Source organism: Equus caballus, chromosome 1, assembly GCF_041296265.1.
Source record: "Equus caballus isolate H_3958 breed thoroughbred chromosome 1, TB-T2T, whole genome shotgun sequence".
Taxonomy (NCBI): domain Eukaryota; kingdom Metazoa; phylum Chordata; class Mammalia; order Perissodactyla; family Equidae; genus Equus; species Equus caballus.
In genome coordinates this window covers 168,363,115-168,375,022 of record NC_091684.1, presented here as the reverse complement: position 1 = coordinate 168,375,022, position 11,908 = coordinate 168,363,115, and the positions used below count along the sequence as shown (strand labels likewise).

Here is an 11,908-nt window from a genome sequence, read left to right as displayed (position 1 = left end):
TTTCAGTTTATCTAGATAGCAGCCAATGTCACCTCCTCAAGAAGGGCCTGCTTGAAGACTGAAAGTAAACTGATTACCTCCACCCCACACTCTCTATCTATCATCTATCAATCTATCTATCGATCAATCTGTCTGTCTACCTATCTATCTACCTACCTACCTATCTAGCTATCATTTTGATTTTCTTTTTAGTTCCTTCAGGACAATATATCTCCCTTAAACCATGCTGTTTATTTTCTATCTTAATGGGCTGTCTATTCCCACTAGATTCCAAGAGAGCAGTGACTTTACCTGTCTCTAATAGCTCTTTCTCCCAGAGCCTAGAATAGTCCTGACAAATGAGAGCTGCTCAATAAATTAAGTATTTGGAAATGAATAAGTAAATTTTGGATGAAATGCTCCAGTCTTGATTTTCATATTATGTTTTGCCTTCAATTAGGCTGTGTGCTGATTAAACAACCTCTTCATGGAAGATTTCACTTCCTGGTTTCGAAGGGTATAAATCACAGGATTCAACAAAGGAAAGATCACTGTGTGAAAGAGAGAAACCACCTTGTCAGCTGGGAAGGCTCTAAATGGGCGAGTGTAGATGAAGATTCCAGGCCCAAACATGAGAAATATAACAATGATATGGGTAGTGCATGTGGACATTGCTTTGCTCTTCCCCTCAGAGGAGGACCCACGTACACGGCAGAGGATGACTGCATAGGAGGCCAGAAGCCCTAGGAAGCACAGGAGGGTCATCAGACCACTGTTGAAGACCATCAGGAGTTCCACTACAAAGGTGTCCGTGCAGGCCAGCTTGATAACCTGAGGCACATCACAGAAGAAATTATCCAGTCGGTTTGGGCCACAGAAGGGCAAGTGGAGGATGAGGGCCACCTGGATAATGGAGTGGACAAAGCCTCCAAGCCACAGAGCCAAGAGCAAGACATAGCAGGCTCTGGGGTTCATGACAGTTGAATAGTGTAAAGGACGACAGATGGCCATGTAGCGGTCAAAGGCCATCACAACAAGGAGTAATGCCTCCCCTCCTCCAAGGAAGTGCAAGAAAAAGAGCTGAGTGATGCAGCATTTGTAGGAGATTACCTTCTTATCAGAGAGGAAGTCCACCAGCATCCTGGGAGCCACAATGAAGGAGTAGGATGCATCCAGGAAGGCCAAGTTGCCCAGAAAGAAGTAGAGGGGGGCTGTGAGGCCAGGGTCTAATCTGATGGTGAGAATGATGAGGAAATTTCCAGGGAGGATGATGAGGTAGAAAATTAAAACTAGCACAAAGACCAGGAGCTGAATATCTCGAGATTGGGTAAGACCAAGGAGTATGAATTCTGACACCACTGTACTGTTATTGCTCTCCATCTCCTCTGTCTGTAGTGCATCAAGAAGCAGAGTTTATTGTTACGACTATTTCTTCCATCTAGACCTTAGTTCTTCTGTAGTTAAATATTTGACATATATCCATCACTTCAGCTAAAAGCAACATGTCTCAACCCTCTCCAATATCCTGGGTAAACTCCAAACCTTTCCTTTCTCTAGATTTAAAGCAAGCAAACAAACAAAAATCCTCTTCCCAAAGCCACATGCATATTGCCATTCAACCATATGCTTCTATAGGACAGTTCTCCACATTAAGAGTCTGTCATACCACACCTTGGAATTCCTACCTTCCTGAGCCAAAAGAGAAGTTTCCTGAATGAGATACAACCTAACTCCAATTATCAAGATCTTTGCATTCTTGTGGTTGTACTGTGCTTGCAGCCGAGCTCTTTTCTTGAATAAACACCCCTTTTCTCCTCATCTACCAACCCCAAATTTTTACAAAAAATTTCCTTTCTTCAGTTTCTGTGGAATTCCCATTTCCTGCCTAATAACTTTCTGCCTTGCACTCTGTATTCTCTTATTAATTTCCTTCTTGTCCTCCTCTGCTCTTGTGTCCTTGTATTACTCTGATTCCAAATTGATCACCAGGATCTCAACAATAACTTTACTTTTCACCTAACTTGGAGGTGGTTTCCTTGCTGTATCCCTAGTTAAGTACCACTTATGTAGCCGCTCCATACCTTGTTCATGCAGCTTAATTAACAGCCTCTGAATCTCAGTTGCGTATTATATTTTCCCAATCTCCCTCTTTCTCTGATCCCACTATGGCACTTAAGGGAGAGTTTTTCAAACACCAAATGCTGTAATACAAAATATGCCAGTGTAAAATTTTTGAAAATTAATTACCTGAATTCATAAAGTAATAGCATAAAAGAGATGGGAATAATAATAAAGATTCTACAGTCTAATCTATTCCTTTCAAAAACAGGAAAACTAAAGCTACTGTGGTTACATTACTTAAGTTTAGAATGACTTTTCTTTTTTGTTTGGATTGACAAGTAGAAGAATGAAGGTGTGTACTATTTAGTTTAAACACATAAAAACATTATTAAACCAGCTTTAATCAATGGATGCTCTTTTTTGTGTACTTGAATAACTAAAAATAATATTTCTAATCTAAAATCACTCCTTTAAAGGGCTTAGAATTAGAGGTTGAACTATGTCTAAATAAAAGAATACTAGTTATGGTGGGAAATACTGATTTATGTCTCACTTCCGTGATATATGCTCATTCCAAAAGGGGCACATAATGATCCATTGAGGAGTGCAAAGAAAATAGTATTTTATAAATATTTAGTACAGGTATATAATTATGCATATATATGCATATAACACTGCATTTTAATTTTATTCTTCTCAAAATAATGCTTTTTAATATTTGCAGTATATATTAGTACATATACACTTTAAAATCAATGTGCATATATTTAAGGTACATGCTCAAAAATGTTTTATGGGTATGAAATGTTTTTAAAGTTTGAAAATTGCTGATCTGAAGAAAAGTAAAAGGTAATATATACCAACATCCCCATACTATTTAGCTAAATAGCACATTTGTTTTAAGTAAGTTCTATTGAACATGGGGTACAAAGAAGAAGGAAAATCTTTGAAGGAAAATGCTAGTGAGTCAGTACTTGGAAAAGAAAGACAGGAAGAGAGAAAGGTGAGGGGGAAATAGAAGAGGAGATAAGTAGAAAAGTTGAAAAACAGCCCCCAGTAAATCTATATAGTGCATTGTTAGGGTACATATTTTAGAAAACATTAAAATTATCTGCTTGAAGCATCTCTAGAGCTGAATAAAGAGGTCAATATATGAGTTCCCATGTGTTACTAGCAGCCACAGGTGGAATTTATAAAAGTCATACTTCAACATATTAGTATATATATGTATACATACACCACACACACACAAAGGCAAAGCAGAAACTACACAAAATTTTAATAGAAAAAAATACTTTGCAGGTTCTCAGAATTAGCTTTTCTGCTCACTTCTTTTCTCCACTTAGGCAACCTTTTGTCTCAACATTCATTCCATTGTCTTCCTATAAAAATACACTCAGGAGTCCCCTTCTACTTACTCAGGTTTTGTTGATCCCACAAGCTCAGTTGGTGTTGGGGGGGGGGGGGGGCGGTGGCTTTCATGATATATTACTATTTAATGATACGTCTAAGACTTCAGGGGATTTCTGAGGGTCTTTGTGATTGAGGGTTATAGGCTCTTTCACTCTGTTTCCTGTCTTTCATCTCTGTTTTCTCACTATTACCTAACAGATGGGATTCCATACTACCTGTCATATTTGATCCATTTTCTTCCCCCGTCCTGTTCTCATCTATGTACCTTCTGTACCTGTGATTCTGAGACGGTGGTTGGCATAGATCCCAGAGACTATGTATCAGATGAGCATTTCTCTAAGTAAAATAAAATAAGTTTCTAGGGAAAAAATCTAAAATTAGTGCCCTCTTCAGGAAAAAATATTCTATTTTAGCCAAATTAGTGGGAAAAGTGTTCTCAGAAGACACAAAAGTAGAAATCTAAATCCTCACCACTATACCTCTAATCTTCTTTACCATTTCAGGTAATTCAGAGATTCATCTGACTCTGGCAACGATGATACAATAGAGTAGGGAAGGCGAGGGAGAAGGGTGAAGACACAAGCATCTAGAGGCAACACTGTGTGGCCTGGAGTGGAAATTGTCAGACCAGCTCCCAGAGCCAGGCGTTTAGAAACCCAAGGGGCTTACTTCCTCATCTCTGAAACACTTCCTCATGCTTCTTTCCTTGTTTTCCCTCGTTTCACCTTCTCTCTCCTTTCATTCATCACCAAGCCTTTATTTTTCTAATTTATTTTTCTATGTTTGATTGTGGTTTCTTTTCTGCTGTTAATATATTGTCTCTCATTTTCATCTAATTTTTTTTTCCCTATTTACTTTTCTTTCTTTGCATCTTGCTCTTTCTATCATTTTCTTGTCTCTTTCTCATTTATCCATGTTCTTTCACTCTGAGATTTTTTCACTTTCTACTTGTCCTCATATTACTTGCAGCTCCGTTATATCCTGTGCTGTTTTGCCATTATATCTAAAGACAAAAATTTTAAAAACCCTCATTGTTTCTTTCAAGCAAACATGAGCAATGTATATGCTTCCCATCATCTTCTATTCTAAACATTTGGTCTACAAAATAAAAATGTATAATTCACTCTTCAGTACTAACCATTTTCTCTTGAATGGTATCCTCGCAATTTACAAATATGAACCACTAATTATTTCCCATTTCTTCATATATTTTTCTGTGTATAAGTGAACTGGGTAAAATGATATGATTTACCTTTTTTAAGAAAGGCAAATCTCATTAGTATAATTCTAATGAAATGAATATATTTAACACAGTTTCCAAGAATTTGAGTGTGGTATGTATCAGCATGTTGATTGAAGCTTGTAAATTATTTAAATATAAATTTACAAGTTTTATATATTATGAAAAATTTGGATCAGCCTGAAAGACCTGATCAAATGTTTAATTGATACTGATGCTTATAATGGATATAGAAAGTGCTAAACAAATGTATAGGTCTTCAGCCAGGAAATTCTCTCATCAACAAAAGTGGATGGTTCCATTAAATTACTTCTGAATTCCCTTCAAATGTTAGCTTTTTAGGCAATGTAATAATGCAGAAATAGCCTTGGTTTGGAATCATTTTATCTAATTCTAATGCCTTGGCTCAGCTATTCACTAAATGTATGACCCTGGGAAAGTCACTTTACTTTCAGAAGGCTGAGTTTTCATCTATGACTAATGTGTTGACTCCTTCTATTTGATAGGGATATTAGGATAAAACTAATGGATGATGGTAATAATAAGTAACTTATTCAAGTGTATTTAGACCAAAATTAACCCTGAAAATATTTAAATGTTAAGAGGTAGCTCTATTGAATGGACCCATTGCCAGTAGATCCTCTGTCAATGTCTGTAGGGTAAATCTTGTGTGATGGAGCTGCATAAATCTGAGTGATTAATAGAGAGAAGAAATTGTGGAGGTGCGGTAAAGACTTCGTGTGAAATTGCCTATGCAATCAGTAGTTTGTATATCAAGCTTTTCTCACTTGCACAACTTTCTCTCTGTCAAAGCCCAATGTTGATGAAAAACAGAACCATAAACAACAGAAGACGCTCTCAAATATGTTGAGTATGAAATTTAGAGTTATGGGTTAATCATCTGCAAAATCATAAAGTCTGTTAACTTTTTTCTCTAGAACACTTAACCTATTCGTCCTGCATCTTCCTCCCTTCATCTGTACTTTAAGGAAAATAAAATATATCAGTTATTTGTATGCTTCTTACTTTTAACACCAGGTGTCAACTTATCTAAAGGCTACTGATCATCTCATTTAATTATAATAATAGAATGAAAATTTTTATCCACCATTAAAGTAATTCTAAACACCAAGAGCAAATAGAGCTCTATTGAGGGAGAGGGTAGGAAATGCCGCACTGCTGAATTTAGACCCAGTCTCCGGCTATTCCTACTGAAAGTCTGACCTGTATTCCAAGGCAGCAGGTGAACCAGTAGAATAGTTGCAGTATTTTTTCTATTGTGTTCCCCTTCTTGTTTCTTGTAAATATGAATATCCACCACCCAGGAAATTTGAGTCTCCAAGAGTTTTATGTAACTCTCACAAATTAGCCATCCCCCTAATAAAACATTAACTGATCATTCTTGTCATTGTTCATAAATATTTGTTCTACATAGGGAAACTTAGATTTTGAGACCTCCTCTAACTCTTTATGATGCAATGGAGAAAGTGCTTTCAAGATTTGAGACTACCAAGACCTGATTGAACATTTCCAAAGGGAGTTATTAGAATGCTAACTAAATTAGGCAAGCATAACTAGGCAGAGCTTTGTTAAGGAATAAATATTGTAAAATGTATCACATAATGCCACACTGGAATAATTATGAATCCAATCACCAAAATCCTATCAGTGAATGAGAAAATAGAATCCTACTTGGAACCTCATTTATTAGGTTAAAAGTAAATAGAAGGTTAAGAAAAGTTAATTTACATGTTATAATAAAATTCAAAAATAAAAAAAGTAAATAAATTATGGGAGATTATTGGTACATATATATCAAGAAAGCCAGCAGGGCCAAGAGGAGGATGAGTAAACTGAGGTACTTGCCCCAGGCACTAAATTTACCAAGCAACTAAAAACTTTAGTCATCAAGATAAATAATATTTTGAAAAATCAGGATGGTGTCAAGATGGTGACACCACCACCTTTTAAAGTGTAATCTGAACTTGTCTTCTCCCATGGACACAACAAATTTACAACTACTCTTGGAAAAATTACCCCTGAGAGACAATTGAAAACTGGATAAAAAGAACCTCTGCAACAAGGGTCAGTGCTGATTTAGGTGGAAGAGGCAGAAATTCCATTCTGGAGAGAAAAAAACGCCACCTTCATGAGTCCCAGAATTTCACAGCTAGCTGGGAGCAATCTAAAGTTCTGAAGATGTCTTGGAGGAGTGAAGGATCTAGGAAAGGGAGTGTTACCACTATAAGCAGCTTTTGGACTCAGCATAACTGAGACAAGTGTCATAACATCTAGCTTTGCTGTCTGTTAGCTACATCAGGGATTTCTCACAGAAAAGCTATGAGACATAACAGAAAAAAAGTCTGCTCTTAAAAGGCCCATGCACAAATTCACCCATTTCAGAAATCAACCTAAATCACAAGAAAGATGTACAGTCCTTTGGTGAAAAGAAACTCACCTGATAAACTCTGGGTGCATCTCAGTGAAAGATGAGACCTCTCCTGGGACTGAGACAATAGCAGTAGCCATTATTGTGACCTAGTATAGGCATGCTGACACAGACACTGTTAGATGTCATTGGAATTCTTCCCTTGGCCTGTTAGACCAGAGGTCTGCCCCATCCACTAGATTACCCCAGTCTGGCAGGCAGACCAACGTAGGTGCTGGCCCTACCAAACAGCAAGGCATCAGGCAACTTCTGGGACCACATAAGTGGGATACCTGAAACCTGTGCAGCCAGGTGAGTGAGTCCACCTCTGTGGGGCAGGGCATGTGCAAGGAGCAGGTGGTCTGTATGGGGCATTGGTGGAGTGTGTGGGGCCTCTGCAGTGGGGTGGCTGGGTCCATTTCAGTGGGTCAGGGTGTGTGCACCAAGCAGGACTTTGTTGTCAGTGAGTTTGTCTCTGTGGGCAGTGGGTCTTCTCAGTGGCCAAAGACCTGTTCTTCTCAAACAGCCACATAGGGGATTGGCCCTGCCTTCCAAAGCCTGAGCAAACTGGGTGCTGCCATGCCTGGGGCCAGCCCCACTCAGCTGCAATCCTGAAATAGCTGACAACAGCCTTGAGCCTGAAGGCCTACAGTGATTGTAAGACCCTGAGCCTAGAAACCAGCCACACTGGACATGTACTCACTTAACAGAAAAATTGCAATCAGAATGTCCTATTAGACCTTGCAACTAACTGTGCTTGGGCTTCTCACACCTTATAAAAATCACTGAAGGTCCATAGAAGCCACAAGCAGTTGAGCATTACAACCAGCTGGGGAGGGGGAAAGCCTAGTCTCTCTGGGAACCTGCAACAAGAGCAACCCTTGCCACAAGAGAAGGACACATGTAATCCACACAAGGATCGCTCCTGGAATGTCTAGACAAGTGGGAAGCACATTGTTGGACCTCATAAGGCATCTCTTACATAAGCCACCTCTCCAAGATTGGGAGTGATAGCTGACCTACCTAATACATTGATATAAGCACTGAGAAAGAGGCAAAGTGAGGAGACAAATGAATATGTTCCAAGTAAGACATTGGAACAAAACCCCAGAAAAAGAAATAAAACAGAAATAAACCACCTACCTGACAAAGAGTTCAAACAAAAAGTCATAATGATACTAACTGATCTCTGGAGAAGAATGGATGAACTCAGTGAGAATTTCAAGAAAAAAATGGAAAATATAACAAAGAACCAATCAGAAATTAAGAATACAATACTGGCAACAAAAAATTCACTAGAGGGACTCAAGAGGAGAAGAGATATTACAGAAGAACAGAGCAGTGGGCTGGATGGAAAACTAGAGGAAATCAGCCAAGCTTAACAGAGAAAAGAAAAAGCAATTTAAAAGAATAAGGACAGTCTAAAAGGCCTCTGAGACAACATCAAGCACACAAACATCCATATTATAGGTGTCTCAGAAGGAAAAGGAGAGAGAAAGGGACAGAGAATCTATTTGAATAAATAATAGCTGAAAACTTTCCTAACCTATGGAAGGAAACAGATATCCAGTTACTGGAAGCACAGAGAGCACCAAACAAGATAAGCCTAAAGAAACACACACACTATAATTATACATTATAATTAAAATTAAATTATAATTAACTTACACATTATAATTAAAATGTCCATAATTAAAGAGAGAATCCTAAAAGACTCAAGAAAAAGGCAATAAGTGACATACAAAGGAAACCCCACAAAGCTATCAGCTGACTTCTCTGCAGAAACCTTACAGGCTAGAAGAGAGTGGCATGATATATCTAAAGTGCTGAAAGGAAAAAAACCTACAGCCAAGAATTCTATTCCTGCAGGGTCTTCATTCAGAATGGAAGGAGAGATAAAGAGTTTCCTAGACAAGCAAGAACTAAAGGTGTTTATCACCAGTAAAATGGCCTTACAAGAAGTGCTAAAGGGACTTATGTAAGTGGGAAAGAGAAGACCACAAATAGGAATAAGAAAATAATAATAATAATAATAATAAAGTGATAAAATCACTGGTAAAGGCAGATATACAGTACAGGTAGCAGATCTACCACCTATGAAGATAGTATGAGGGTCAAAAGACAAAAGTACTAAAATTATCTATTTCCATGATAAGACTGTAATGGATACACACACACAAGAAAGAGGTTAGATATGGTATTGAAAAAATAAAAGTGGGAGGAGGGGAGTAAAAGAGTAGAGTTTTCAGCAAGAGATCAAATAAAAAGATCATCAACTTAATATAGGATGCTATACACATAGGTTATGATATATGAAACTCATGGTAATCACAAACCAGAAACCTCTAATAAATACACAAATAATTAATAGAAAGGAACACAAACATAATACTAAAGAAAGCCATCAAACCACAAAGGAAGAGAGCAAGAGAAGAAGGAAGGAATAGAGCACTACTAAAACACTCAGAAAAAAAGTAGTAAAATGGAAATAAATACATTCTTATCAAGAGCTACTTTAAATGTCAATGGACTAAATTCTCCAGTCAAAAGGCATAATATGGCCGATTGGATTACAAAACAAGAACCACATATATGCTGCATACAAGAGACACACTTCAAACCTAAAGACACAAACAACCTGAGGGTGAGGGAATGGAACAAGATATTCCATGCAAATGGCAATGAAAAGAAAGCTTGGGTAGCAATACTTATATCAGACAAAATAGTCTTTAAAACAAAAGTTGTAGCAAAAGACAGAGAAGGACACTACATAATGATAAAGGGAACAATCCAACAAGAGGATGTAGCACATGTAAATACCTATGCACTCAACATAGGAGTACCTAAATATATTAAGCACCTATTAACATACATAAAAGGAGAAATAGGCAACAACACAATAATAGTAGGGGACTTTAACACTCCACTTACACCAATGGATGGATCATCCAAACAGAAGATCAATAAGGAAACATTTGTCTTAAAGGACGCATTAGACCAGATGGACTTAGTAGATATATCTAGAACATTCCATCCAGAAACCTCAGAATACAAATTCTTTTCAAATGCACATGGAACATTACCCAGGATAGGTCACACATTGTACCACAAAATAAGTCTCAGTAAGTCTAAGGAGGTTAAAATAACACCAAGTACCTTTTCTGACCACAATGGTATGAAACTACAACTATACTATAGGAAGAAAACCAGAAAAGTCTCAAACAGGCAGAGATTAAACAAAATGCTACTGAACAATGATTGTGTCAATGCAGAAATTATTGGAGAAATCAAAAAATACCTGGAGACATGAAAATGAATATACAATATGCCAAAATTAATGGGATACAGCAAAAGACTATCTAAGACAGAAGTTTATAGTAATAACAGGCCTACCTCAACAAACAAAGAAAACTCAAATAAACAATCTAACAGTGCAGTTAAATGAAGTGGAGAAAAAAGAAAAAACAAAGCCCCAAATTGGTAGAAGGAAGGAAATAATAAAAATCAGAGAAATAAATGAAATAGAGACTGTAAAAACAGCAGAAACAAGCAATGAAACCAAGAGCTGATTCTTTGAAAAGATAAACAAAATTGACAAACTCCTAGCTAAATTCACCAAGAAAAAAAGAGAGAAGGTTCAAATAAATAAAATCAGAAATGAAAGAGGAGGAATTACAACGGCACCTCAGAAACACAAAATGTTATAAGACAATACTATGAAAAGCTACATGCTAACAAATTGGATAATCCAGAACAAATGGATAAATTCTTAGAATCATGCCACCCTCCAAAACTGAATAAAGAAGAAATAGAGAATTTGAATAGACCAATGACCTGTAAGGAGATCAAAACAGTAATCCAAAACCTCCCCCAAAATAAAAGTCCCTGGTGAATTCTACCAAACATTCAAAAAAGACAATACCCATCCTTCTCAAGCTTTTTGAAAGAATTGAAGAGGAGGGGAAGCTTTCAAACTCATTCTACAAAGCCAACATTACCCTGATACCAAAATCAGACAAGGACAACATGAAATATTAAAATTACAGGCCAATATCACTGATGAACATTGATGCAAAAATTCTCAGCAAAATACTAGCAAATCGAATACAATACATTAAAAAGATCATGCACCACGATCCAGTGGCATTTATTCCAGAGAAGCAGGAATGGTTCTACAGTGGCAAATCAATCAATGTTATACACAACATTAACAAAATGAAGAACAAAAATCATATGATCATCTCAATATATGCAGAAAAAGCATTTGAGAATATACAGCATCCATTTATGATAAAAATTCTGAATAAAATTGGTATAGAAGGAAAGTATTTCAACAAAATAAAGGCCATATGTGACAAGCCCACAGCTAATATTATTTTCAATGGAGAAAAACTGAAAGCTATCCCTTTAAGAACAGGAACCAGACAAAGATGTCCACTTTCATCACTCTTATTTAACATAGTATTGGAAGCACTAGCCAGAGCCGTCAGGCAAGAAAAAGAAATTAAAAAGATACAAATTAGAAACAAAGAAGTCAAACTATCACCATTTGCAGGTGACATGATTTCATCATATATAGAAAACCCTAAATAATCCACCAAAAATCTTTTAGAAATGATAAATGAATACAGTAAAGTTGCAGGATACAAAATCAACATATAATAATCAGTTGCATTTCTATACACTAACAATAGAGTAGCAGAAAGAGAAATTAAGAATACAATCCCACTGGGGACAGCCTGTTGGCACAGGGCTTAAGTTTACATGTTATGCTTCAGCACCCCGGG

At 37.0% G+C, this 11,908-nt stretch overlaps 1 protein-coding gene across 1 annotated transcript; it reads right to left on the bottom strand.

The window, feature by feature from the left end:
* Nucleotides 1-435: 435 nt before the first annotated feature.
* OR4N2 (olfactory receptor family 4 subfamily N member 2) lies at nt 436-1,359 on the bottom strand. Its single transcript, NM_001391543.1, has one exon. It carries the CDS (start codon nt 1,357-1,359, stop codon nt 436-438), a length of 924 nt encoding a protein of 307 aa, NP_001378472.1.
* Nucleotides 1,360-11,908: the final 10,549 nt, after the last annotated feature.